The sequence below is a fragment of the Lobosporangium transversale genome (assembly GCF_002105155.1).
Source record: "Lobosporangium transversale strain NRRL 3116 chromosome Unknown BCR41scaffold_61, whole genome shotgun sequence".
Lineage (NCBI taxonomy): Eukaryota > Fungi > Mortierellomycota > Mortierellomycetes > Mortierellales > Mortierellaceae > Lobosporangium > Lobosporangium transversale.
Genome location: NW_019029039.1, coordinates 99,696 through 126,384, shown reverse-complemented (window position 1 = coordinate 126,384; position 26,689 = coordinate 99,696). Strand labels below are relative to the sequence as shown.

The following is a 26,689-nucleotide window of genomic DNA, read 5'->3' as shown; positions in this document are numbered from 1 at the left end:
TTGAGTCTTTGCAATAGATCGGTCTTGTCTTTTGGTAATAAGTTATATATAGGTCACATACGACTTTCCTCCAATTCCTATATCTTGCTAATAATTAACGGATTCTGTTATCTTCTGCTAATTGGGAAGAAATGCCATTCCTCATCATCTTTGTTTATATAAATTCACTTAGCCTTGAAAAAAAAGAAGCATGCGATAACATTATCATAGCATTGCCCGTTGTAGTTGTTACGCGTCGATTTTTTTTATTTTTATATTGATCTTATTGATCAGTTGCTATCCAATCAGGAGACGACATCAGCCCCCTCTCACTGAACGCGTAAAAAAAAAAACGTATAAAAAAGCATTTGTTTCATTCCATTTTCATTCTTTCCTTCATTCCATCGTTCCCCCATTCTCACTCCTCGTTCCCCTACACTCTCAGCCTTTTTCTTTATCTCTTTTTTTTTTTTTTTTTTTTTTTTTTTTTTCAACATGACTCAGGTAGTGTAATATATTCAATTGCAATTAGGTCCTTATCACAACAAAAAATATATCTTGCCCCAAGGATGTTTAAAACGCATTCTGCGCAGCCGAATTCTCACGTTTCCCAAATCCTTTTTTTTTTATCAGATCCAAGTCGGTGATACCCTCCCTATTGTCGTGCTCAAGTACTGGTATGTGAAATCAACGATCCTGTCCCTTTTTGTTCCTTCAGATTTTTAACTTTTTTTTATGCTTTATGAATTTAGTCCCTACGACCCTGCATTGGAGAATGCTTGTGGAATCCCTCAAGTCTTCGATCTAAACTCGCTCAAGGGAAAGAAAGCTGTCATCTTTGGTGTTCCCGGTGCTTTCACCCCCACCTGCAACAACCAGCACTTGCCAGAGCACGTATTTTTTTTTTTTATTCGTTTGGCCTATAAAAAAAAAAAAGAAGCAAAGAAAAGGAAAGAAAGAGAAAAATAAAAAGCGTTCTTACGATACAAGCATTAAAACAATTATCTACATACTTCTTTTGCTTAATTAGGTTCCGTCAAAAGTATGACGAGTTTGTCAAGAAGGGTGTTGACCAAATCATTTGCCTTTCCACAGGCGATGCCTTGTAAGTTTTTTTTTTTTTTTTTTTTTTTTTTTTAAATTCTAGATTGAATTTGTTGAATGAACGCCAAAGCTCTCGCATGAAATATTGCCCGCCTTCCGCCTATGCCATAACACAAATTACTGGCTAATTAAATACGGGTGCATTTTTTTTTTTTTTTTTTTTTTACATGTCATGATTTTTTTCAGCGTCATGGATGCTTGGGGCAAGTGGACAAAGTCCAACGACAAAATCATCCTTGCTTCCGATGGCAATGGTGAATTTGTTAAGGCCACTGGGCTCGATCAAGGTAAAAAAAAAAAGACAACTCGAGCTTGCTTGTTGATGCACACAGATTGAAAAGACCTTGAATGAACGTGGGAAAAAAAAAAACCTGCTTTACTAACCGATAAAATAAATAAATAAATAAATAAAATTAGACCTTTCTAAGATGGGCATGGGTAGCATTCGCTCCAAGCGCTTTGCCCTTGTGGCTGATGACTTGAAGGTTACCTACATTGGCGTTGAGACTAGGTAAGATCATCATCACCTATTTTCTTTTTCTCTTTTAATCTATCGCAAGCAAAAGTAAAATTTCTCTGAATTGTTGCCGAGTAATTGATCACGCTTGTTTTTTTTTTTTTTTTTTTTTCCTCTCTTTCACTTTATCACTCGGTCACCAATAGCCCTGGAGTTTCTGTCTCAGGCGCTGATGCTGTCCTTGCCCACTTGTAAATAACACCATGTCATTCCTCAATTTTGGGCATATCAGAAAATAAATAAAATGAAATAAAAAAGACATTTTGTACGATCAACATCTCTTCTGCCCATTTGTTAACACAATGAGCTGCAAAGATAAATAAAGCAAATAAACAAAAAAAGAGAGACAGCTGAGAAGGATTAAATTTGTATTATTATTAATGTGTGTAAAAGCTGCCCAGCTCCTGGACCACTTTTCGAACTTCATCTACAACCGTCATCGGTTGATGATGCTGTTGATAAGAATGATGATGTGGATCTTGGATAGTACTTTCTAATGATGCTGATACGGCAGGCGACAATGGCTGTGGACTGTTATTACTATTCAGCAAGGGTGACTGTGTCTGTGATGAAGACATTCCATTCACCACTCCTCCCCCTATTCCAACAGTGCTCGTTGTCGTCTCAAGTCCCTCTATAAACATGGCCGTAGTATCACTTGAAGAAGGTCGTGGGCTTGAAACAAACAAACTGTTGGTGCCAGTACCGCTCAATCCCATAATTCCATTCACTCCTGATGATACTCCGCCTCCTCCTGTATTCATCCCAAGACCGCTGCTACTAGTGTTCCCCATACCAATCACATTGCTATTACTAACTCCAGCACTACCACTACTTCCACCCCCTCCTCCTATTACTCCACCTCCTCCTCCAGCAATCGGGATCCCAAACCCAGCTGCAATATTCGGCCGACCCCAAGCATAACACCAATCCTCAAACGATAATGGTAGCTCTAACCCTGCACATCTCACTGCTAAATAGATAGAACCCATCGCTAATGCTCGACTGGATGAATTTAACGCAATGTTGGAAGAGCACAATGCATCAATACAGAATGTGGTCGAAATCTGAACCAAGGCCGATAATGTTGGATGAATCCCCGTATGAGGCTGCATCACTGAAGATGAAGAAGGTCCAGAAGATGAGGACGAAGAGGAGGATGGTGTACTACCATGTTTGTTGCTGACATGGGGCGATGATCCAGAAGGAAAAGAATTAACGTTGCTATTACCGCTGTTGTAATTACTGTTATTATTGCTAGTGTTATTATTGAATGCTGGCAAAAATACGTCAAAGTTAGATGCAGCTGGGTATAGGTGTGCTGCTTCTTCATCCGTTGGGCTAAACACCATGCCCATACCCTTATATATCCGGAGTACGTCACTAAAGGGTAATGATACATCCAAATCAAATTGTAGGATCCGAAGCAGCATCAACTCGGTCGTCAAGAGCGAATCACGAATATGCCAATATGTCGCCACAGTAGGCGGTGGGGCTATTGGATATGTATACTGAGGTTGATTTTGAGATCCAGTCCCAGTTAATGTGGTGGTATTTGATGGGACTGCTCGTTGTTGTCGTTCAGAGTCATTAGGTTTTGTCGAAAGTGAAAGTCCTGGCTGACTGGGATTCATCACTCGATAAGTGACATTGACAAGGTCGCGTACTTTGCGACTCACTTCAGTGCATTTGCTGGCCAAATGTAGGCACGCTGTAGCAAATAACTAAAAAAAAAAAAATAAAAAAAAATAGATGTTAATGAGCACAAAGAATAAGCTTTTTTTTTTTTTTTTTTTTTTTTTTTTTGGCACATACATATTCATCTGCCTTGGTAGCCTCATTATCCCGTTCGCCACGCTTGTTTGCTTGATGAAGATAGGCGCGGTACTTATGGTAATAGATAAGTGCTGTTCCTGTTGTAGTTGGTGGGCTATATTGAGAAGAGGAAAATCCGTAATGATAAAAAAAAACCGCATCACATCTGCCTGTTAATATTCCAAAAAAATCATTGATAATCGAATGATCCATTTTTTTTTGTCCCACGCTCATTTTTTCCCTCTCTCTTGCTTACAACTGCAAAATCTCGGCTGAAATACGGATAAGCTCAATGGCATGAATGGCCCTAGGTCCTTTTTGTGTCGCGTTTCTACTACTATGGTTAACAGCGCTCGACGATGACGACCCTGCTGTTGGTGCTGTTGCACTAGGCGTTGGTGGTGATGTCGTCCTTGAGCTTTGTTGTTGCTGTGGATGCCCACTTGCACTCTTGCGATGATAAGGATGGTAAGAATGAGCATGACCATGATTATGGCTATGGCTATGGCTATGACTATGACTATGGTTTTGGTTTTGATTCTGGTTCTGATTTTGGTTCTGGTTGGCTCCTGTATTGCCATCATTAGTCGTTCCGACACTTGGTTTTGAAGATGAGCCTGTGTTAGCGCCGCCATACACGTATCCCAACGCGTTGTTGTCGATCACAGATTGATGGTACTGTTGTTGTTGTTGCTGCTGCTGATTAGGAGTATGTCCAAAGATGATGTTGGTCAGATCAGGACCCGGTAGCGGAACCTGGTGTATTTGTTGTTGTTGTAACTGCTGCTGTGGTGTCAGTACCAGAGCTGGTACCGTTGCTTGTACAATACTGGCGATTTGTTCTATTGCATTAAGGGTAGATGCAGTTGTTGATTGTTTATCATGTGGGTGGATTGATAGCGGGTCCTTACTCTCAGTTTGTTGCTGTTGTTGCTGTTGCTGCAGCTGTTGTTGTTGTTGTTGTTGTTGTTGTTGTTGTTGTTGCTGTCTGCGCTCCACGACTCGCTTCTGTTGAAGATAAACGTCCATGGTAATTGGAATAGGGCCTGACCCTGGTGGTTTTTTTATGACCCCTGTTGCTGATGTGTCAGAAGTAGCTTCGGTAGGTTTGCTAGCTGTTGTTGTCATTGTTGAGGATGATGTTACAGTGTCCTTTGAAGGCTCTGTCATGATGGTGTCCTGGTCATGCACTGATCCGTCTGTTGAACTGCTATTGTGAACCATTCTCACTCTTTGTTTCTATTACTTCCGATTACTTGTTATGTGTTCCTGATTTCCTTTTTATTGAAAAGAAAGGGTCAATGCCAAAGCAGGTTGATGGATCTTTTCTTCTATAACGTGAAAGAACGTAAAAAAAAAAAAAAGTAATCATGGAAAGAAAAATATATTCCCCTTTCAAGGATTTTGAAGGCCAAAAATTCAGTCCCACTGCTCCATTGTAGTTGACTGTGTGCAATAACAGATTTAGCCTTTGCCCTGTGCGCAAGCATACACTCAATCTCATTTATATCAATGCTTCCTTCCTTCCTTCCTTTTCTTTGTTACATAGTTTCCTACGTGAGTATGCGAACAACCTTCAAAGACACCCAAAATAATAATAATAATAATAATAATAATACTGAAAAACTTTCTATTACACAGCATATTTAGCACGAGTATTGTTTCCCTTGGATCAGCTTAAAGAAAAGAGAAAGAGAAGTATGTTTTACTGCGTCAAGCCAGAGTGTGGATTTTTATTTTTTTTGTAAGCGTACTTTTTTATTCATATGTCATTAACATTTTAGCAAAAGGGTGAAGGAAGGAAAGACTATCTACATTAATGCGGAGAGGAAGGAGTGCGGATAAAACAAGAGTTCATTGAGGCAATTTCATTATGAGTATTAAATATAATGGATACATTCGGGCGAGAAAAGGGCGGAATATATATATTATATACATGCTTGGTCTTGAACCAAGAAAAGGTGACATTTCAAATAAATAAATAAATAATAATAACAATGACAATAATAATAAAAAGAATAAAAAGGCAGGGTATGTTCAAAGACTGCATCGTAAAGTAACCTTATGGTTCTTACACGAGTGGATAGCCTTTTGCAGATCTTCATCCGACTTTAAGATAACACCTGGATCCGACAAATGGTGGATTGAAGTTGAGGACGCTGAGGCCGAAGAAGCTGTACCCGCAGTTGCAGTCACAGTCATAGAAGCTGAAAATGAAGCAGAAACTGGCGAAAGCAGGGATGGTGACCATGGGGCGCTGCTCGATGGGCTCATTAACGAACCATTCAGTGCGCCGCTACTGTTTATGGGCATCACCCAGACAAAATCAAACTTTTCTGGCAGCTGAATATTGGACTTGAGTAATTTGCTTTGCACTCGCGATTGAAGCTCTTTTAGCGTCAACACAAATCCTCTATCCTCAAACACCTGTAGTGCTACAATTGTATCTGCATCCACCACAACCTTGAACGTTGCAACAATGGAGGGAGAACATTCTCCATTTGCAATTGGTGATGACGATGGTGATAGCGGTAATATTGGTGTCGGCACATTAGGCTTAAAGGACGGTTTCTTCAGAGACGGTTGCGATTGCACTGGGAACAAGTTGGCAGCCGAAGGAATAGCGAAACTTGGTTTTCTATGGCCACCACTGATCTTGCTATTGCTACTGCTGCTGCTGTTGCCGTTATTATTTTGATACGCGTTCTTCAAGATTCCAACCGGCTGTTTCGTTGACGAAGTGGGCGAACATAAACTGGTCATAGACTCTCTACGAGTTTGTACACGTTTCTTGATTGTTATACTCGAAGCTGAACCCCTTTCCTGTGATAATCCTGACTCTGTTACTTGCGCCTTGGGGACGTCTGTAGCGGATGATGAGGGTGAAGTAGCACCAGAGGCTGTGGCAGTCATGGAAGGCAGAGAAGACCCCCTTGGTACTGAAATAGAATGCGACATACCATGTCTTTTGCTACTGCCACTCTTGCTCATTTTCGAAGTAATGGTTGCCCGTACATGCTGCCCAGATACAGATGCAGCTGATGGACGTCGCTGTTCCCTGACCCCAGACGGTTGCGTCAGTACAAGAGCCTTCCCAGAAAGATTGTTATCATTGATGCCGATGCCGCCATCCTGCCCTTTGCTAGTCAACATAACATGTGGTTTTTGAACCAGTCTTTCCTTCTTTTGAAACGATCTTTCAAGCTCTACAGGGACAAAGGCCGCTGTAGATGATAACGAATAAGAAGACGTTGATGAGCTAACCTTGGTTAGCGAATGCAACTGCTTGCTTGCCTCTGCGTTTGGATGCATGCGATCCCCAGGAGCGGCTGGGGGTGTCGTTGCCACAGAGAGAGTTGAAGACATGGAAGATATTGACATGGATCTTGCTCGGAGACCATGGTGAGTTGAATTATTATCACCTCTACCAGCCTTGTGGTTGTTGTTGTCGTTGCTGCTGCTGCTTAGAGTCGCTGGCGTTAACAAGGGTATCTTCGTCCCTGGTGACATCGGCGTGGAAGTACTTCTACTGCCACCAGCGCCAATGTTCCAACTGGAAATAGCTGATATGGTCTTTGAATCTGACATGGTCGGCTTATGTGACCGACCCTCTAGGCCACTGGGCACCACTGTGAATGTAGATGTGCTCTCCCCTGCAACAGTGCCATTAGGGTTGCTGGTGGATAGTGACAGTGATAGCTGACTACTGTTTGGACTGCCAGATGCTGTAGGACTGATTGGGGAATGGAGCGTGGATGGATCGTTGAAGTTGCTTGCAAGTACCGGCGTGAAGGTCCTATTCCAGGGTGGGGTCACATCCTTGGATGAAAGCGGTTGCATATCGACTTCAGGACGGGATATATTTGTCTTAGAGTACCTCATGACCCTTGGTCTCATTGCGCTGCCAGCAGCAGCCGAAGTAAATCCATGTGGCTGCGCGGCACTTACAATTGAGCACGATGAGATTGGTGTATTGCTTCCGGCTGCAGATGCAACCACAGGTGTTGCTCCCTGAAAGGTATTGGAGCTAGACCTTCCTTTCATAGATGCAGCTGAGTACGTGTCGCCGTTATTATGGCTGAAGCCATGCTGGTGAATCTCAGTTCCTTGGCTTTGATACTTTGAAGCATTTGGGCGTCGGAGTGATTTGAGTCGGTTGATAGTGCGAGCTGTAGTATTAATAACTCCTCCATCAGCTCCAGTACACGTAACCGCTGCTGCTTCTAGCCCCAAAGGAGGAGTTGGGTGCCTATGCGAGCCACTATTACCAATCAATGTTGGAGCTGGGGCTACTGCTTCGGTAGTGGGAGACATCACCTCTACATCTGCTCCATTGATGCGCGCCAACCCTGAGAATGACCCCGGTGGCATTGTGTCCTCCAAGGCTTGGATGAGTAGCTCTGCTGTGCACCCTGAAGGCGTTGAGGCCTTACGTGGGAAGTGGGTTTTCCTAGGGCTGGGTGAGGAGAGTGTGGGCGATGTCATGTATGTAAAAGAGGAGGATGGCGATGAAGGATGGTGAGTGGTTGTCATTGTTGACGCCGTTGTCGTGATAGCCGGCATCTTAATTGTAGGCCTTGTGCTTGGAGGAGCCGGAGAACGAGAGATGGAAGAAAACATAGTGGCAGTTGAGTCAGTTTTTGTATCGATAAAGCTCCTGTCCTTGCCATCCGCAATGTCGAGCGCTAGGGTAGCAGACTGCAGACGAGCTGGAGAGCCTGGTACTGAAGATGCAGGAGAAAAGCGGCGGTCGTTACTATTAGATATGGCCATTCGGTTCAAGATCGGCGCATTGTTATGATCGCTAGGTGCCTCTTGCTTATGAGGGCCGTACGTCTTCTTCTCTTCTATTCCCCCTCCCCACGCTACTGCCTTCTCGCAGCTCATTGAGGCAACAGCAACATTGTTGGTCATTGCGTTTTCAGCTTTTGCTGGAGTCACTAGCCCTACTTTCACTTCTACTGATGCTTCTTTTTCTGTTTCTGGCTCTATCATTCCTTTGGCCTTGGCCTTTGCTCTTGCATTAACGTCGTCAGCTTTTTTTGTTTCATTCTCTATAAATGGAGCGGTTGTTTGTGTGTGCAGGGCTAATGGGTCTCGGTCCTCTTGACGCATATGAGCCTCCATATCAGTCTTCCATATCCCAAAAAACTCGGCCACAAGGCGCGACTGTGCAACCATGGGCCCAAGAGCAAACAGCTCTTGCAAGTATCTGTCGAGCTCTTCTTTACGTTGGAGGCACACTGATTTTGTCATAAACAATACCAACGGGGATTTCAGTCGAGGCAAAATGGGTGTTGATGCTGTTGGTGCTGTACAAAGGTCGTTGGGAGATGCATGTGCATGAATACCAAGGCCTGAGCTCATTGCAGCACCACTGTTGCCTATGTGGGTGTTATTATTGTTATTATTGTTACTGTTGCTTGCAGATGTCGTGAGCAAAGTTGACAAAGATGGCCTGTCCTATATTACATGAATGGAAATCAAAGATAATATGAGAAATATATTTCTAAGGAACTCAGGAGGAAGTAATCAGACAAATGAAAGAAGGGCATTCATGCTGGTCCGCAGGTAAGATGATAGAATGGCATCAAATTCACGTTCACTAGCCTGACCGACAGGCCCAAAAAATGAAAAGCTTTAAGGAGATGCAAAATTTAAAATGACGAATTCTCTTGTAAGCATTGTTGCTCATTAAACAAGAAGCTGAGCAAATTATCCGCATTTTTTTTTTTTTTTTTTTTTTTTTTTTTCGTTTCCCTCCTTTGTTCATGAATTCCATTAGTCGTTTCAATAACAAAAGTGGTGTGCAGAAAGAAGAATGGAATAAATCGAGATGTGACTGTACCAATTGAAGGGCTATGGTTCAAAAACTGTTTTTAGCTATTGTTTGCACCTTCTTCCTTTCTTGTCTGTTCCGTTACACATTTTACTGATTGTGGTCCCTTTTCTTATGATGTTGATGAGATGTTACACGATTACACGATTATTGTAGATAGTCCCTTATTGTTGACAGCCACCAGTAGCAGCCAAATAAAAAATAAAAAAACGGCGGAACACCAATTACCACTAGAATCTAGGCCAACTTTGCATTAGTCTTAGAATCATTGAGCAAGCGAGAGGAACCAAAGTACTAAGATTAAGAAAAGCCTTTTTGTCCTGAGGTGGTTTCTACTTGACACGTGTCTGTGTCTATCCTACTTTGCTTTTGCTCAGTGATGACAAAAGACTCTCGGACGTTTTCTATAATTGTCCTGCGCTAAAATCTCGCGTTTCAAAATTCCACGAGAGATCGCTCGTTCTCTCCCATACATACACTGCAATGACGCTCAGAATATCTGTGTGTATGAGACAGAGAGCGAGAGAGAGAGCGAGCGAGAGGGTAGAAATAAAGAGATGGAGAGAGAGAGGGAGAGCAAACATTCAAATATAAAAGGAGAGGAACACAAGATAATGATGTAGATAGATCTAGAGATGATAACAAATGCACCCATCATCAATGCCGAAATGGTAGAGAGAAAGAATAATGGATAGAAAGGGAAGAGGGGATAGGAGGGGGAGAGTAAATCTTACGTTAATACTAGAACTTGGACTGTCGCTGTTGCTCACAGTTGTATATTGTAGCTGTAGCTGATGAGATGTTAACACCGGTACTAATGTTGATGTTGGTGTTAATGCCAGTAATGAGGGAAATTCTTCCTCCAGCTGATCTGCAAAGTCGGCCACATCCTCATACCGTCGATAAATTTTGTAAGGTTTACGTGAGATAGATGATTTGATGGGTTTGATGGATGGGGATGCTGCCGCTCTGGTTGCGTTTTCATTGGTGAACTTGAATCTAAAATGTATATTAGCCGTATTACTGGAGACAGTAGAGTTGCTGTAGCTATTACTGCTTCTCCTCGAGAGTGGAGGCGAGAGCGAACTAGGTGAAGGGATCTCTTGGTCACAGGGGAAGACTTGGATGGTGTACCATGCTTTTTGATCTAAAGTCCGACGTTCAATACCCAGCACAGAAGCGCTCAAGATTGGCGGCGCTAATTTGACACCTGAATAAAATGTTGAGGTTGTTGAGATTGCTGAAGCCGACAAATTACTTTTGTTAAGGGCGCTGTTAACACTGCTGCCATTGCTACTAGTGCTGCTACTGATGCTAACTCTCTTGCGAGAGGTCTGTGATGAGCTTCTACTGTGGCTACTGCGACCAGTATTGATCACACTACCAACAGATATGGTAACCTTGCTGCTATTACCGTTGATGTTGTTGGTCGAATAGCTCTGCTTTAGGATATTTTGCAAAGCCTTCAGGTCAGTGGCGGTGGTTGCTATCATGGTACTTGAGGACGGCTTTATAGGTGAGTTGGAATAGGTTTGTTCATGTTGGGCCTGTCTACCCGTTGATCGCGATAACAATGAAGGAGAATTGTGTTCCTGATAATGATTATGATGTGGACGATAGTGGCTGGCAATGTTAGTGGCGCTACTTCCGTTGCGGCTATTAGATTTAATGGTGCTGTTGCTGCTATATGGTTGTAGTGGTTGTTGGTGGCGGTGGTAGCTCTGGTGATTACTCTGCTGCTGTTGCTGTTGCAAAGGTTGTAAGGGCTGTAGAGGCTGTCGAGAGCGAATGGGGCTTTTTGATGCACAGAGGACGGGAGCCCCTGCCAAGCGCCCATGGCTTTGCACTGGCCCTGAGGGACTTGCCGTTGAGGGCATAACAATTGTGGTGGTAGTAGCAGTTGTACTGGAAGTAGTCAAATGAATTAGGTGCAATCTGTGGAAATGTATAAAGAATAAGATCTTTTATGTGGGTGAATGACTAGGTGAGTAATACCAACAGAAGGACGAAAAGAAAGGAAGAGAGAGAGGAAGGCAAGGAGGAAAGAAGGAAGGGGAGAAAGAAAGGGAAAAAAAAAGTTAACTGACAAAGGAATTCAAAGGAAAAGGCACGACGCGTCCCTGTAATAGCTTAGAAAATTGTGGGGACCAGCAATTATTAAGCTCTGTCTGTCTCACTGTGAAATAAGTTTAAACACTTACACAAAAGATAAATAAATAAATAAATAAAGAAGAGGACCCTTAAAGAAGAAATGGGTCAATGAGCAAGAATTTTTTTTTTTGCAAATGAGAGGATCCAAAAAAGACGAAGGAGTAGCAAGAAGGAGTAGCAAGAAGGAGTAGAAGAAGGGAAAAAGAAAAAGAAAGTGACTAAAATATAAGGACATTTATAATTTCTATAATTGTATTATGTTATATATTGCAGTGTTTTATATTCTCATGAACAGTGTGGATCTAATACAAATAGGCAATATATTTAGACTAAAGACCAGAATAAACTGGAACCAGTTGACAATTGACATTTCTCCGGGCTTAATTCCCAATGACAGCCTCTACACATGAATGATTCTTTCATTCATTCATTATTTCATTCATTTATGCTTTCTGAAAATGAACTTTTTTTTTTGCTCACAAATGATTCAGTCATCGTCATTCAAAGGAGGCAAGCAGACAGGCAGACCAGACAGACAGAAAGAGTTGAGGCTGAGTGAATGTAAACTTGAGAGTGGGAGTGAAAGTGAGGAGGAGGGAAGGGCGAGAGCAGAATGCGGAGAGACAGACACAGACGGGAAAAGGGATAGTGTCTTGCTCCTACCCTATTAGGACAGTGGCATGCAAAGGATTCTTTTTGTTCTTCCATTCTATCTGTTCTTTAGTTCTTTCTGTCTCAATCGACAATGCAATTACAAATTGTAGATAATGTGCAACACATGTGTCTATTGTCTGAACATGTGGATGCAGCAATTTTACCGCCAAAAAGTTCAACTCAAAAGAGCAACCGAATAATAGGACGTCTTTGTGCCACACTCTTTAGAGCCTTGTGTACATGTACATGTTCCTGGCCTGCGCACGAGCCTCTATAAAATTGTCCTTGAATACTGAACTGACACAAATAAGGTTGGAGCGTTGAAATTTGCTTGAAGCAGAAGCTACCATCATCAAAGTCTCATCCATAAAAAATTCTTACTTGTGCTCTATGGGTAATCAGAGCTGGCGTAAGCAGCATTGGGGGGAACGGCAATATACGGCAATATTATGGTTTTCTTTTGGGAAGCTTGTCATCGCTCTTATACATCTCTGTAAAAAAGAAAAAGAAAGAAAGAAAGGAAAAGACAGAAAGGATAGTAGGAAATCCAATGCTCAATATAAAATAATTCGCGGAGGTTTTTTTAGTTGCCTAAGAACATACTGTCGCATATTTGTACACATTTACGCCTAGTGATGCACAAAATAACAGGGCCATGCAAGTTGCTTACATACTGCGCGTCATTCCATTATGAGCATGATCAACTCACCTTGTAATAACAGGCATGCATAGAGGCAATACAATATAGAAATATAGAAAGATTATAAATGCTCCATCGAACTACAACTCTTCCAATAATCACATTTTATGCCCAAATTACTATCACTTTCATTTAAATGGCCATGTGCCCAATACATGTTAAATTAATTAAAAGTAGGAAAAAGCAGTAAACGGCGGTGTATGAGTATCTATATATGAGTGCGTAATTTATGATTCTAAGATGTCGGGACATTCATTACAACAAAACTTACAGAATAGGGTAAAATGAAAAAGAAAGAATAGAAAGACAGGCGGATGACGATTTTATCTAGGTGCTTCATTCTCCCGCTCCCCAAATCAACATGCTAAAATGTCCTTGACAAGCTATTGAAAGATAGTTCTCTCCCTTATCTCTCCTCTCCTTCATTTAACGACTTGTATACAGCAGTGGATAATCTCATTCGTCTTATGCAAACAAATGCTGATTCTGTATGACCCATTCCAGACACTCTTCCTTTGTTGCTTCCGGGTGCTTAAGCTCCCACTCATAAACCTGTTCAGCTATCCAAGTGTATCTCCTATTAAATCTTATTCCAAGTGATAATAGGTCTTTATACTAACGGCAATGAAGTAGATGGAATAATAAAAAGAAAGAGGAGAAAACACGCCTTAATAGATATTCTGCAATATCAGCGAGGAACCGCATGGTAATAAAAAATCCGACTAAGCTAGAGACTTACTAGGACCTTGGGCTGCCAATTGTAACAGTCTTCAATGTCATATGCTGCAGCCTTTGACATGAAAGTACTATATTTTATGACCTTGGCTTTAGCGTCAAGATCTGTGAAGGTCCATAAACGATATAATTCAACAGCGTTAATAAGCTTACCTCACAAGAAAGAGAAAAAAAAAAAAAAAAAAAAAAGCTATCCTTACCGATGACGCCTTGCCTGAGCTGGTCATGATTAGGGATTAATTCTTGTGCGAGCCCAAATAACAAAACACCTGGCCAATGCTCCCCATTGTGTCGCGTCACAGCAATATCTCTAATTGCCATCACCATTTTTACCTTCTCATCCAGCTGAGATCCCTCATTTCTGACAGACGGTTCGCTTTGCGCAGATATGATTCTATTAACGTGTCCTTGTGCATCCTTATACCCTTGTAATATTTTGGATGTCATCATTATGTTGATTTTACGGACCCTGGATCTAAATAGACAGATCCATCGACTAGCAGGCATGCCAGTACCATTCACGACTGTCGACATGTTTCTATATGGGTATAAGATGGTTGAAAGGAATAGGCTGCGTTTCAAAAGTTCCTCTGATGAAAGACCTTCATAATCATCATCCTTATTCTCATCTTTGTCCTCATCCTTGTCCTTGCCCTCGTTTTTGAGCTCGATCTCTTTGCCTTCGTTGTTAACTATATTATTCTTCTGGCCCCGTTCTTCAAGTATATTGTTATTCTGATCAATATCAATATTACTCCTAGAAGGTTTGTTACTATTGCTGTCCTTATTCTTTTCTCTGTTGTCATTATTACTAAAAGTGGTTCGCATGTAGACCGCTCCCTCAAGATAAGGAGTCTCTTTCAACAGTTTTTGCAGTCCTGAATCCCAATCGTAGCTCAATCTAGAAAGCCGTCTCCTGTCCTCCCCTGCGGTCATCCATGGACGAATCTGAACGAGCCATTCCATTATCCAAGCCAATTGAAAAGCCTGATCCACATCTCCTCTTTCACCGCGAACTTCAGAGGTACCTTTAACAAGAATACTGGTTTCAGGAGGTGCAAATATAACATCATACATATCAAGCTCTCGTATGAGCTGGATTGCGATTCCTCTACCAGCATCGTCCCGCAATATCTTGCTCATCTCCCTGCCAACGCGCTCATATGAAATGCTTTTCGAAAATGCTTTCCGAATCTCCTGCTTCTGTAGTATTGCTTGCTTTGCATCATCTGCAATCTGAAACCGAAGCTGACTTGCAAAACGAACACACCGTAGAATTCGAATAGGGTCTTGCCAGAATGTCTGATAAGCTAAAAGAGGGGTTCTGATCCAGCCATCTTGAAGATCCTGGACTCCTCTACCAGTATAATCCTCAACAGTGTTTGTATGAAGGTTGTAAAAGAGTGCATTAATGGTAAAATCGCGATGGTGAGCATCTTCATATGGTGATCCAAAATCCTATATTCCACGTTGATCAAAAAAGTAAAAAAATAAAAAGCTTAATAAAATAGCTGCGAATAATAAAAAGACATAGATGTCAGCTTTTTTATATTATTATTATTATTATTATTATTATTATTATTATTATTATTATTATTATTATTATTATTATTTATTAAAAAGGAAAAAAAAAAAAAAAAAAAAAAAAAAAAAACACTTACAGTTTCGCCTGGAATCTTCATAGAGTCATTATAATCCGCGGATCGAAGATTGAGGAAGTCAATGGGCATTCCGGCAATAAGCATAATAACGGTTTCCAAGTACTTTGATCGCATATGGTTTCTAGGAATAACGACAAAGCGTTTTTCTGGCTTTCCTTGAGAAATATAATATTCGTTCAGGATCTTTGCAAAATGATGTCCCGTCATCCCCTCTACTCCAATATCAATATCTCTGCTTGAGATTCCTAACAGCTAAAATAAATATAAATAATAGACAGCGATGTATGAACAAGATGAATGGAGACGAATAAGAATGCATATATAAAGCCTTTACCTTGTCGCGGACCCATCCTCCTGCAACACGGAGGATAACTTTCTTATTAGTGCGGCTCTTATAGTACTTAGCTGCGCCAAGTAATGTGCGAAAAATCTTTCTCTCATCTTTTGTCAATTTAATGAATGATGGTGATGATATCGTTTCGTATCTTCGTTTCAAGCCCCTCTCATCAGTAATATCGCTAATATCTTTGTTCGTAGGTTCCTCGCCTGTCACAGCGCCTGTTGTTGTAATTGCTGAGAGAATTCGCTTCGAAGTCAATACTGCTGAACTACTATAGTCGGATCGCATCGCTTTTTGAAAAATATCATACCGATGACTGCCGCTGCTACTGAGGCTGTGGCTGTGGAAATAGCGGACAGGCTGTGGTTGGCAGGTGCGAATGTGATATGATGGTGACTTGGATTTGATATTAGGCAGTGATCCACTCTTGGTCTCCTGAGCCAACAATACCTTATCACGAAGGCAATATTTAAAGTAATGAGAATATCGGACACATCTAATAGTAAAGCAATTAATTATATTTGGAACAACTGGACTATGGAGCGAGGAAGTCCCAGTTAAAGTCCTGAAAGACAAAAGTAGCTTCATTCGTATAGTTGTCTAATTAGTCCAATTACATGAAATGATGTGAGAAATGCTATTAATGCCATGTGTCATCGAACAAATATTGGTGGCGTCCAATCACTACTCCATTCGAAGTCACGTGGCGAAACCCGCCTTTAAAACTGGCACCATAGAGGAATGACTGATTAAATTTAGGAGAATGAAGGAGTTTTGAATACTCTATTGAATTGATTTGGTTAACCGAACTGGAGTCTGTATGTATTTACAACCGATTACTTCTTTACTATCGATTCCCCCTTTTTTTACAACTTGGCGCCATACATCGAAGTAGCGACCTTCATGGATTGACGCATACCCAAGTCCAACATGATCTCCTCAGAGCCTCCAGGAATGGCATAAGCGCGCACTTCACGATAGATACGCTCCACTTTCTCGCCTTGTCCTCCACGAGTGTATGCCAATCCTCCAAAGATCTGGGATGCCTCACGAGCACAGTATTCAAGTGTTTGAGTTGCCTGAGCCTTGAGCAAAGCAATGGGGCCTCCCAGCTTGATCATCTGCAAATCCTCAGGCATAGTAATTGTCTGATAGATCACGTTCTCAGTCCATGCGTGGGTTGCTTCGATCTGACGAGCCATATGTGCAAGCTTATTACGCAATACAGGATGGTTGACCAACTTGACACCGAATGTCTTGCGTTTGCTTCCATACTTGATGGCTTCCTCTAGGCAGACACGAGCCAAACGGTTGGCCTGAATGACAATTCCCATACGCTCGTGGTTGAAGTTGTTCATGATGTACTTGAAGCCACGGTTTTCTTTGCCTACAATGTTGGCACGAGGTACCTTAACGTCTTCAAAATTGATGTAGGCTGTGCCGGAGGACCAGACACCAGAGCACTTCATCTGACGTGTGCTCACACCAGGCATACTGCGCTCAATTACAAGAAGAGATACTCCTCCCATGCCCTCACCGCCAGTTCGGACAGCTGTAGTGAAGTAGTCCGCGAAAGTTCCGTTCGTGATCCACTTCTTCTCGCCGTTGACAATGAAGCCATCGCCATGTTCGTTTGCAACACAGGTCAAGTTGGCAACGTCTGATCCAGCAGCAGGCTCTGTGATAGCCAAGCAGATGGTCTTGCGACCTGCCAACACTTCGGGAACAATACGGCGCTTGAGCTCCTCGCTTCCGTTCTTGATGATAGGGGGAAGACCAATGCCGAGACCACCGAGGATGCCCCAGAGAACACCACCAGAGCCGCAACGAGACAGCTCATCAAAAATAATGAATCCATGGAAAGCATCAAATTCCTGAGTTGGGACGATAGCCTTATCTCCCCCGCGGAACAAGGTTGTTTGCTCAACATCAAAGTACTCCAAGGGCAATGTACCATTTCCGGCAACGGCAGCTAGGATACCCATCTCGGCGCACTTTTTAAACAGGAACATTGGCACTTGCTTGGCCTCGTCCCATTCATGAGCGAAGGGCATGATGTCTGTGTCAACAAACTTTCGGACATATCTCCGCAGGCGACGGTGAGACTCTTTGTAGTAAGGGCTACCCCATTGTTGGTACCTGTATGAGAGAGAATCGGAGGAAAAAAGTGTTAGAGGGAAGAAAAGAGAATGAGCAAGCAAGCTTAAATAATTGAAATGTATACGCACCATGATGGATCGCCAAATGGAATCATCTCGCCGAATTGGAACTCGTCGTCCTCGACATTAGCATGAGACTCGCCAGAAGGCTCAACAGCACCATCCTTGGGTGGCTCGCCAATAACTCCAATGCACAAAGCGCCGTACTTTTCAAGGACACCTATTAAGAGATATTGGGAAGAGGGCACATCGACATTGTTCAGTATCCGAAGATCAATAGACATAATATGTAATTATTAGACACATAGCATCCCTCTATACAGGTCATCTTTTTTATATACCTGGGTTGTGGAAGGCATCGAACTGCTTGGTAGCATCGGTACCAGCATTCTTGAGGATGATTTTCTATAGATAGGCCAGACAAGACATCGGGTTAACATTAAATATCAGTGTATGCGCATATTTTCATATTGCATTTTCTCCACACTTTCTCGAATGAAAATTAGACTTCCGGTGAACAAAACAAGCACGGACAAAGAAAACTCCGCCTGCAGTCTGAATTAGACCGAACACCATGCTGTGCTCCATTTCTACATGGCAACAATTAATTCATCGTTTTTCTTTTTTTTTTTTTTTTTTTACCTTGCCACCAGGATGCTCGTTCAAGAAGTTTGAAACGTCGTAGACTTTATCGTGGACAATGATCCAGCAATCATTCTATTAGAAAAAAAAAAATACGTGATTAAGCGCGTCAGGTCATGAAATTTGCGTGAGACAAGCATACAGACGCGTTCTCGTCCATTATGGAAGTGAAGAGAAGTGAAGGGGTGGAAGGAATAACAAATCAAAAGGGGAAATAGATACCTCAGAGTTATGAGAAGCCACCTGGCTGACAGAGAAGTATCCGGACATGATTTGTATTTAGGATGAGAAGAAGAGAAGCAGGATAAGAGATATGAATGATCACACAAAATGAAAAGGATAGGGAAAGAGGAGGGTGAAGAAAGAGGAGAATGACGAATAGATAAAAGAAAAAAAAGGAAAATAAGAGAAGAGAAAGGGACGAAAGGAAGAAAGGGGGTCAAATTATACAACTGAGGGAGGACGCGAGTGCATGAAATGTGGTGTGTGGAGAAGATTCTCTTCTTGGCTAAAGATTTGTTGTCTCGGGGAGGTGCAAGGCCGTACCCAATGGTCAATAGTCTTTGCCAACAAAGAAAGAAACCATCTTACAAAATTGTATCTTGAGATATCATTCCGCAATTAGACATTGTATTGGCTCTCATCAGATGCAATGGGACCAGGCCAGACCAGAGTACCTTTGTTATTATGGGATGCACGTAGTTCATGCTCACTCTACACACAAACAAACTCTTTCTCAAGTCCACTCCTCATTTATAATCGTTTCTATCTTTCTTCTTCGCCTCCCTTTTCTCTTCACATCTAGAAACTCATCTATAACAATGTTTACTGGCATTCATCTGCATCCGTGGGCATTCTTTTTTGTTTTGTTCCATCTTGTGCTTTGATTTGACAGTATATTGTAAGCAACTTGAGAAATGGTTCCACAGGAAGAGTGTGAACAGGATGGCAGTTATCTTCATAACTTCCAACGCACATGAAAACAACCCTTTTAGGCAGATTATGTGTGCTTGTGCTTGTGTGTAATTGTGTGTAATGTTTAATGTTTATGTCTCACCTAGCTCTATTACATGGGAACATCCTTTTTTCTACAGAAGCACATGTCAATCTGGAAAAAAAAAAAAAAAAAATCTGAATTTCGTATCAAACTACTGGTGTCGATTTGTGTCTTTATTCTTTCAAGGGGGCAAGGGAAACCATCAGATGCTTATTCATTCCCAAACAAAGCAATAATTCCGAGCCTCGGACAGTTCGGCATTTCTGATGGTCAAATTTCCGAGGTTTCGTCCGCAGAAGTCACTCATAAACTTGATGCGTTTCTATCCAGGATGGCGCCAATAGAGGAATATAAAAAGAGCGAAACTACCAGATTGGAATATTTTTTTTCTTTTTCTTTCTTACTACCCTTCAGAAATCCTTCTTTTGCATCCGTGTGGACGTATGCAGAAGCAGGTGACCGGTTGAAAAAAAGCAAAAAATGTGGAGAAAAATTAGCAAACCAATCATAAATGTGGCAGTCACTTTGCGCCGCCTTCGTCTCAGAGGAGACATCACAAACTCTGCTCATTTTTTTGTTCATTTAACTTTTTTCTCTTCTATCAAACTACTTTTTATTCATATTACTTCTCCAAAAGTGAAATCAATCCAAGCTCCTTTCTAACTTGATCACCCGTATGGATCTTGGGATATTTAGCTAGACGTGCCTCCTCCGTATCAAACACGCCCTCGAGTGGTCTCAGAACATTATCTGACGCAATGTGCAAGAAGAATGTGGACGAAATTCTCCAAAGTGGCCTATCATTGGTCTTGTTCTCAATAACACGCGCCGTAGCCTCATTAACAATCACCTCATGGTATCCAGCTTGAACCACTCCACCGGTCAACCATTCTAGTTGCTTGCCTGCCTGTACCAAGAGACAGCCATCAGGAACTCGGACTGCAAGCTTCTCGGACTCGTTGCGTGGCCAAATATTCAACCCAGGGTAACGTGACTTGCCATGGATGGTTCTATCCAACAAGTGAAATTGTTGAGCGTCAAATATAAAAAAACACAAGAAAAAAGACATTGTTCTTATGCAGAATACTTAATAGTCGGAAGGTCATACAAAAAGTTGAGGTCGTAATGGAACCCAGCAAGAACAGCGCCAACTTTGCCATACTTGTTCAAGTCGCTGGCAGTTGGTGCAAGCAAATGAGGACCATATTGAGCCATATCAACAAAGGTCTTCTTGGGCAATCCAAATCCGACTGCAATCATCTCAGCCAAGCCCAAAACTGCCTTGTGGAGAGTATTACCCCATGCATCCATAGTCTTGGCCCAAACATCTTTGAATGCTATAACATAAAAACGTGAATAAGAAAGGTTAATAGATGCCGAAAAGAAGTCCAAAAGGAGAAAAAAAACGCACTTAGCACAGTTGCTAACCTTCAGGGACAACGGGCTCAGCATTGAGACGAGGGAACTGAGTGGTAGGAGGTTGTTCACCAATGCGCCAGAAGAAGCGCCATTTGGGATCAGGACCATGGAATTCCAAGGGTCTGTTGGCTTCAGGAATCTGTTAACGTAAATATATGTGTACATAGATGAACATTGTCAGAGGAGTCCTTTACAAGATCATGTTACATTGTTTATTCTTAAAAATAGTATGTATTGTAAACACAGGGTAAAATCTTACATGATCAATGATATCAGTGCAGTGAGGATCCTTTGGGCATTTGGGATCCTCAGTCAGTTCGGGAGTAACTCCGACCTAGAATGAAAAATGAAATAAGGGAGCGTAATGTCGGACATAGTTCAGTAGGTACTTGCTCATGGGAAAAATTGGAAAGAATACTTTCTTGATTTGGGATCCGAAATGCTCAGAAGTTGTAAAAAAGAAAAGAAAAGAAAAATATGAACGGACAGTACCTGATAACCATACTCGGGTCTGGAGTCCTTGAGTTTGACATCGTATGGCTGGTCAAAGTAATCCTCCATCATGTCAATGAAATCATTATTCTCCTTCTCTGCTCATGAATGATTAAGTGTGGGATAAAATTGTTTATATTAAATATTGTTATTAGTTTAATAGCTTTGGTAACTAAATTATATTTTCACACAATTGAAAACAAACCTGTCACGCGGGGGTCCTTGACGATTAATGCGCCATAGTCGCGGATGGCATCTGAAGCCTACAACATCCAACAGAAGAAAAGACATGGAAGGTGGAGGGAAAAAAAAAAAAAAAAAATTAGCTTCCATGTACGACTTAATTTTATGCCACTTTCCTTTCTAATGAAGACTATTCTCTTCATTCTATTTTGTATAATGAGAGATGGCAAGGACCAATGATCATTCTAATTACTCGTTTGCATTCTTCAATGGCTTCTGGTGAATCGGGATTCTGGAGGTAGAGACCCAAGTCAATGATGGGCAGGAGATCAGTTGTAGCTTGAGGAGTTAGTTGGACCATATTGAATGTGAGACGGAGGTTCAAAGAGAAAAAAAAAAAAAAAAGCAAAGGAGAGGAGTGTTTTTTCTCCCCTTCGGTGGTTCTGAAATAAGCACGGCCCAAAATGACCAAGCGGAGTAAGTGTGCAAACAGGAACAAACTAAGTCTCGTTTAGGCATTTAGACCCAACGACTGTTGGCGTGAAGTGCATTGGGTGTTTGGTCGTTGATTGTCATCCAATTGAAAAGCACCTTCTATTGTCTTTGGTCCAATCCCAAATCCGTGGAAAAATTGAAAAATGCGGGGAACGCTCTATTCACCTGTGAAAGTCCCTTTAGTATCCTGGCTCCACTTTTTTCCCTCTTTCGTTGATGCATTCCTGTCGTGTTACACAGTACAATTTCTCTTCAATCTTCTTTCCCATCCCGCTAACCATATTGAACGCACTGGTGGGAAAAATGAATTGAGGATTTAATTTCCAAAGGAGTACATGGGAAATTCCATAGTCCTACCATAGATATACATTGATTTACAGCTAAGATTGAAATGTAATAGAACAGCCGATATAGATGTATCATGTTATTCTTGATAAAAGAATAGGCAAACCGATCACCGAACATGACAAAAACATTGTCGAGACATCATCGGGGTTAATTTTTTTGATGGGCATCTTTTTATGCTTCATCGCTCTTATGAAAGCGCTACCAAATTTATCGTACTGTGGCTTGTGTTTTTCAGGCCTTCCTTTTTTTTTTTTTTTTTTAAACATGCCATGAAGAAAAAAGAAATAACCCATTGTCTGTTCCTAATTATGCCCAAAGTCAAAGCCAACAAGAATCGTGTTCATCACAAAGCAGCTAGAGGCAAGGAGGCTGCTGTAGCTGCCCCAGCCGCTGCTAAGTCCGTTTCAGAGTCGATGCAGCATATGAAGGAGCACTTTGGACTTGAGCTTGAGGAAGATAATAGGATCGATAAGAGGGATAAACGCAAAATAAGACATGATAAATGGATTTCCAGTATGTACTCTTTTTTTTTTTTAAATTGATTCAGGAAAAGGATCTCGAAAGTTAAAGAATGAGATATGATCATTAATCACACTCTTTATTATTATTATTATTACTGTGTTTATACTGTAATCAGAACTTGAGGCGACATATAATCCACAAAAGAAAAAAAAGAAGAAATCCTCGACACAAAATCAGACCTTGTCTGTCGACTTTGGATCATTTCATGAAGCTCTTTCATATATAAACCCTACAGAGAAACAACAACCCACATCTGCAGCTGCCGCTGCTGCAGCAACAGCCAATAAAGTGAAAAGAAATCCTACAGCTACAACGCAAGCTTCAGTTGGCGCAGGGGCAGGAACAGGGACTGCGACTAACCACCAACAGTACACCATCCATGCGAATTCATCCAAACCTTTACAATCCAAAAAGGCTAAAAAGAAGGCTGCGTACGTGCCTTAAAAAAAAAAATCCTGGTTTACATAATGAACGAAAACATCGAGCTCGCTGTAATGTACTCACATCCAATATACGCTTTATTTTATTGTATTTTAATTTTATTTTGGTTGAATAGAATGCAAGAGATTCTCAGATTCCAAAATGTTCTTGCTCATCCAGCTTTCAAGAGCAATCCACTGTTAACTATCCAACAACATGTCAAAAATACCATGGAGATGGCGCCACCAGAATCAACTGCAGCAGAAATAACAGGTGGACCAGAACTTATGGAGGATTAGCAAGACAAAATCATTATCATTACCTGTCCAATACAATGACACTACATCTGCATTAAAATACTTTCGCTTTGTAACAATATTTTTTTTTTATTTATTTCATTTTACTTTGTTTTATTTTTATTTTTATTTTTTTTTTATTCATCTGAGGGTGCGAATACAAATAAACTAAATACAATTAATAAATACAAATTAGCTAATAATAAAAATGTGTATGATATATAAATTCTAGGAGGGACGCTTTTTCCCAAGAAATGGTTCACATCCATATCTATATTACTCCTTCACAGCCGATCCATGAAATCGTCAAGAGGTGGAATCTCCATCTTGAGGCCCTTGCGCTTACGAATCGAAAGAATCTTCTCAATCAACTTGGGATCTTCATTGGAGACACCAGGCATCAACTGCCAGTGATCGAAGACAGACTGATGGAAGGCCTGACCATTAGTGGCCTGACGAAGATCGGCAGTGAAACCGAAAGACTCGGTGATGGGCAAGTAGGCCTTAACAATGTACATAGGGGCTCCAGGACGCTGTTCTTCACCAATAATATGACCACGGCGCATATTCAAGACACCATAGATACCACCCATGGCCTGCTCAGGACAGGTAATTTCGACCAAGTAGACGGGTTCCATGAGACCGGGCTGAGCAACATAGGCAGCAGCATAGATAGCGCAACGACAGGCAGGGATGATTTGTCCACCACCACGATGGATAGCGTCAGCGTGAAGGACGGCATCCATGATGTTGAAGCGGCAGCCACGCATGTTCTCCTCAGCGAAAACACCCTCGCGAGTGACCCACTGGAAGGCGGCAACGCAGGAGTCCTTGATTTCGTTCAAGTAAGTGACTCCCTTAGTCATATCGACCATAAGGTTGGGGCCATTGCCATCAGGGCCGAAGCACCAGATCTTACGAGCCTCCTGGCTATCCCATCCGTACTCATCAGAGAGGATACAAGCGCGGGTCTTGAATTCATCGCGAGGACCAACTTTGCCGTCCTCAATGGCAAGAGTGAGCTCTTCACAGAGAGGAATAGCCCTCATGAAAATACGGTTGTGCTTGTTGGGGGATTTTGCAAGAGCAGTGACAGAAGACTCGGCCTGGATGGTCTCCTTGTACTGAACAATGGGATTGGACTTGCGGATAGGGATCTGAGCATGATCCTCCTCAAGATCTTTCAGGCAAATCTCGAGATGAAGCTCTCCAGAACCAGCAACGATATGTTCTCCAGACTCGGAGGTGTAGCAGAGAACGCAAGGATCGGACTTGGACAGGCGCTTAAGGCCCTCAACGAGCTTGGGAAGATCAGCAGCCTGTTTGCACTCGACAGCGACCCGGACAACAGGTGAGACGGAGAACTTCATGATCTTCAAGTTATGAGCAGTATCGCAGGTGGTGATAGTACCAGACTTGAGCAAGAACTGGTCAATACCAACCAAGCCGACAATATTACCAGCAGGACAGTCCTTAATAGGCTCAACATAACGACCCATCATGAGAACAATACGTTGAATAGACTTTATAAACAAATCGTTCTTGGTGCCAACCTGGTAGTTTGGGCCCTGAATGCGAACCTTGAGACCAGCACGGACAGTGCCGGAGAAGACACGACCAAAAGCATAGAAGCGACTCTTAGCGGAGGTGGGAGCCATCTTGGAGATGTACAACATGAGAGGAGCGTTGGGATCGCAGGCTGCGATACCCTTGGCGCAGTCGTCGTCTTGAGGACCCTCGTACAAGTTCTCAACACGGTACTTCTGGGCAGTAGGAGGGGAGGGCAAGTGAATGACGATCATCTCCAAAAGAGCCTCGCCAGCAGGCAAGAATTTCTTCATGACGGTCTTCAAGAGCTGCTTTCCCTCAAGTTCCTCCTCGCCACTCTTCAAGCTGATCTCGAGCTTCTCCAACATGTTGAGGGTAGCGTCTTTCTTAAAGTTCATAATAGAATCAAAGAGCTTGAAGATGGGGTCTAAGATAAACATGTTAAAGGCACGTTCTAGGGGTTTGCCATCAGCATCAACGCTCTTAGTGGTCCACTTCTTGGTCTTGGGGTTAAAGTAGTTCTCACCCCAGAGCTTGTCCATTAGCTTCTTGCGGTCAACGCCGAACTTCTTGGCATAACGGACGGCAAATTGACGGATAGTGAAGGCCCATCCGTGAAGACCGGATGCGAAGGCAACGGTACCGTTCTCTGGGTAGACTTGGACATCACCAAGGGCTTTGTCATTGTAGGTGGCAATGATAACGTTGACGGACTCAATGGTGCGCTGGAAGGAGGTATAAAGATCTTCCTTGGTGACCTGCAACTCAAGGAGAGCACGATCGACTTTGTTAATAACAACAACGGGCTTAATGCGCTCATCCAAAGCCTGACGTAAGACAGTCTCGGTCTGGACACAGACACCATCAACGCAGTCAACGACAACGAGAGCACCGTCCGTGATACGGAGGGCGGCAGTGACCTCAGATGAGAAGTCAACGTGTCCAGGGGAATCGATCAAGTTGATCAAGAAAGCGGTACCTGAAGGGATATAAACATATCGAAACCAAATTAATATTGATACCGAGTCAACAAATGGAACTAGGAGTTACTCAAGGCTCAAAATATTATAACAATGCGTGTTTATCATTTCACAATAGATACGTGTCCTGGGCTCATACCATTGGATGTCTGCTTGATATCGAGAAGGTCATCCTCATTCATCTCGAAGAAAAGGGAAATTGCAGTGGATTTGATGGTAATACCACGGTCTTGCTCATCTTGACGCGTGTCAGTGAAACGGGCCACACCAGCGCGGGCAGACGATATAATACCGGCCTTGGAGACAAGGGAGTCGGTAAGGGTGGACTTTCCGTGATCAACGTGAGCAATGACAGACATGTTACGGACGTTCGTAACTTTGACCATCTGTTCATATTATAAATCGATTAGGTTTGTACAGAGATTGGTGATCAGTTTCCCTTGCACTACATTATTTAAACATTGCCGTGCACACATATAAATCAAGCCAACAATTAAACAGCGGCGCGGAAAAATGCATATGGTTCCATAGAGTGAACCAAGAAATTAAAAAACACAAATAGAAAAGCATCCTTTCCTCCTCTGTTCAGTATTTTGTCAAATGTCACCTACCAAGGCACGGATTTGGTCGATAGTGAAGTTAACCATTTTCTTTCAGCTTTCTGATTAGGTAACGAGGGAGGAGTAAGAGAAA

The 26,689-nt window shown here is 42.1% G+C and overlaps 8 protein-coding genes across 8 annotated transcripts; 2 read left to right on the top strand and 6 right to left on the bottom strand.

Moving 5' to 3' along the window:
- The first annotated feature begins 457 nt into the window (after positions 1-457).
- BCR41DRAFT_328669 (thioredoxin-dependent peroxidase) lies at positions 458-1,955 on the top strand. Its single transcript, XM_022021704.1, has 7 exons — positions 458-483; positions 613-656; positions 732-869; positions 1,010-1,084; positions 1,270-1,370; positions 1,501-1,594; positions 1,747-1,955. The coding sequence occupies exons 1-7, from the start codon at positions 475-477 to the stop codon at positions 1,793-1,795; spliced, it is 510 nt and encodes a 169-aa protein (XP_021876275.1). The 5' UTR covers positions 458-474; the 3' UTR covers positions 1,796-1,955.
- Positions 1,956-1,977: 22 nt separating this feature from the next.
- BCR41DRAFT_426141 (hypothetical protein) lies at positions 1,978-4,763 on the bottom strand (the record flags this gene model as incomplete). The annotated part of the gene is made up of 3 exons (XM_022030687.1): positions 3,672-4,763; positions 3,416-3,530; positions 1,978-3,324 (listed from the first exon to the last, which is right to left on the bottom strand). The coding sequence occupies exons 1-3, from the start codon at positions 4,637-4,639 to the stop codon at positions 1,978-1,980; spliced, it is 2,430 nt and encodes an 809-aa protein (XP_021876274.1). The 5' UTR covers positions 4,640-4,763.
- Positions 4,764-5,452: 689 nt separating this feature from the next.
- BCR41DRAFT_401357 (hypothetical protein) lies at positions 5,453-11,131 on the bottom strand (the record flags this gene model as incomplete). Its single annotated transcript, XM_022029214.1, has 2 exons — positions 5,453-8,878; positions 9,989-11,131. 2 exons carry the CDS (start codon positions 11,129-11,131, stop codon positions 5,453-5,455), a joined length of 4,569 nt encoding a protein of 1,522 aa, XP_021876273.1.
- A 1,753-nt stretch (positions 11,132-12,884) lies between these two features.
- On the bottom strand, positions 12,885-16,110 carry BCR41DRAFT_342383 (hypothetical protein). The gene is made up of 5 exons (XM_022022286.1): positions 15,490-16,110; positions 15,156-15,407; positions 13,695-14,952; positions 13,499-13,599; positions 12,885-13,374 (listed from the first exon to the last, which is right to left on the bottom strand). The coding sequence occupies exons 1-5, from the start codon at positions 16,081-16,083 to the stop codon at positions 13,225-13,227; spliced, it is 2,355 nt and encodes a 784-aa protein (XP_021876272.1). The 5' UTR covers positions 16,084-16,110; the 3' UTR covers positions 12,885-13,224.
- A 194-nt stretch (positions 16,111-16,304) lies between these two features.
- BCR41DRAFT_342380 (acyl-CoA dehydrogenase/oxidase) lies at positions 16,305-18,678 on the bottom strand. The gene is made up of 5 exons (XM_022022285.1): positions 18,519-18,678; positions 18,297-18,371; positions 17,996-18,059; positions 17,724-17,874; positions 16,305-17,634 (listed from the first exon to the last, which is right to left on the bottom strand). The coding sequence occupies exons 1-5, from the start codon at positions 18,564-18,566 to the stop codon at positions 16,362-16,364; spliced, it is 1,611 nt and encodes a 536-aa protein (XP_021876271.1). The 5' UTR covers positions 18,567-18,678; the 3' UTR covers positions 16,305-16,361.
- A 1,196-nt stretch (positions 18,679-19,874) lies between these two features.
- On the bottom strand, positions 19,875-21,786 carry BCR41DRAFT_363232 (hypothetical protein). Its single transcript, XM_022025860.1, has 7 exons — positions 21,641-21,786; positions 21,410-21,467; positions 21,205-21,302; positions 20,972-21,046; positions 20,722-20,851; positions 20,402-20,630; positions 19,875-20,303 (listed from the first exon to the last, which is right to left on the bottom strand). The coding sequence occupies exons 1-7, from the start codon at positions 21,746-21,748 to the stop codon at positions 19,916-19,918; spliced, it is 1,086 nt and encodes a 361-aa protein (XP_021876270.1). The 5' UTR covers positions 21,749-21,786; the 3' UTR covers positions 19,875-19,915.
- Positions 21,787-22,504: 718 nt separating this feature from the next.
- On the top strand, positions 22,505-23,633 carry BCR41DRAFT_426138 (ribosome biogenesis protein SLX9-domain-containing protein). The gene is made up of 3 exons (XM_022030686.1): positions 22,505-22,743; positions 22,868-23,183; positions 23,309-23,633. The coding sequence occupies exons 1-3, from the start codon at positions 22,539-22,541 to the stop codon at positions 23,469-23,471; spliced, it is 684 nt and encodes a 227-aa protein (XP_021876269.1). The 5' UTR covers positions 22,505-22,538; the 3' UTR covers positions 23,472-23,633.
- On the bottom strand, positions 23,460-26,643 carry BCR41DRAFT_414712 (P-loop containing nucleoside triphosphate hydrolase protein; the record flags this gene model as incomplete). Its single annotated transcript, XM_022029502.1, has 3 exons — positions 23,460-25,995; positions 26,136-26,382; positions 26,608-26,643. The coding sequence occupies 3 exons, from the start codon at positions 26,641-26,643 to the stop codon at positions 23,753-23,755; spliced, it is 2,526 nt and encodes an 841-aa protein (XP_021876268.1). The 3' UTR covers positions 23,460-23,752.
- Between the last annotated feature and the right edge of the window lie 46 nt (positions 26,644-26,689).

Bases quoted from the DNA above. Each gene is read 5' to 3' on its own strand.
- BCR41DRAFT_328669 (XM_022021704.1), top strand. The intron at 870-1,009 runs GCACGTATTTTT...TTGCTTAATTAG, and splicing joins AACAACCAGCACTTGCCAGA to GTTCCGTCAAAAGTATGACG. The intron at 1,595-1,746 runs GTAAGATCATCA...GGTCACCAATAG, and splicing joins TACATTGGCGTTGAGACTAG to CCCTGGAGTTTCTGTCTCAG.
- BCR41DRAFT_363232 (XM_022025860.1), bottom strand. From the start codon at position 21,748: ATGGTCCAACTAACTCCTCAAGCTACAACTGATCTCCTGCCCATCATT. The intron at 21,468-21,640 runs GTAATTAGAATG...TGGATGTTGTAG, and splicing joins CCATTGAAGAATGCAAACGA to GCTTCAGATGCCATCCGCGA. The intron at 20,631-20,721 runs GTTAGCAACTGT...TTTATGTTATAG, and splicing joins TGAGCCCGTTGTCCCTGAAG to CATTCAAAGATGTTTGGGCC.
- BCR41DRAFT_342380 (XM_022022285.1), bottom strand. From the start codon at position 18,566: ATGTCCGGATACTTCTCTGTCAGCCAGGTGGCTTCTCATAACTCTGAG. The intron at 17,875-17,995 runs GTATATAAAAAA...ATCTCTTAATAG, and splicing joins CGATGCCTTCCACAACCCAG to GTGTCCTTGAAAAGTACGGC. The intron at 17,635-17,723 runs GTGCGTATACAT...TCTCTCATACAG, and splicing joins CCATTTGGCGATCCATCATG to GTACCAACAATGGGGTAGCC.
- BCR41DRAFT_342383 (XM_022022286.1), bottom strand. From the start codon at position 16,083: ATGAAGCTACTTTTGTCTTTCAGGACTTTAACTGGGACTTCCTCGCTC. The intron at 13,600-13,694 runs GTAAGGATAGCT...GGACCTTCACAG, and splicing joins GCTCAGGCAAGGCGTCATCG to ATCTTGACGCTAAAGCCAAG. The intron at 13,375-13,498 runs GTAAGTCTCTAG...CATTGCCGTTAG, and splicing joins ATTGGCAGCCCAAGGTCCTA to TATAAAGACCTATTATCACT.
- BCR41DRAFT_426138 (XM_022030686.1), top strand. From the start codon at position 22,539: ATGCCCAAAGTCAAAGCCAACAAGAATCGTGTTCATCACAAAGCAGCT. The intron at 22,744-22,867 runs GTATGTACTCTT...TACTGTAATCAG, and splicing joins ACATGATAAATGGATTTCCA to AACTTGAGGCGACATATAAT. The intron at 23,184-23,308 runs GTACGTGCCTTA...TTGGTTGAATAG, and splicing joins AAGGCTAAAAAGAAGGCTGC to AATGCAAGAGATTCTCAGAT.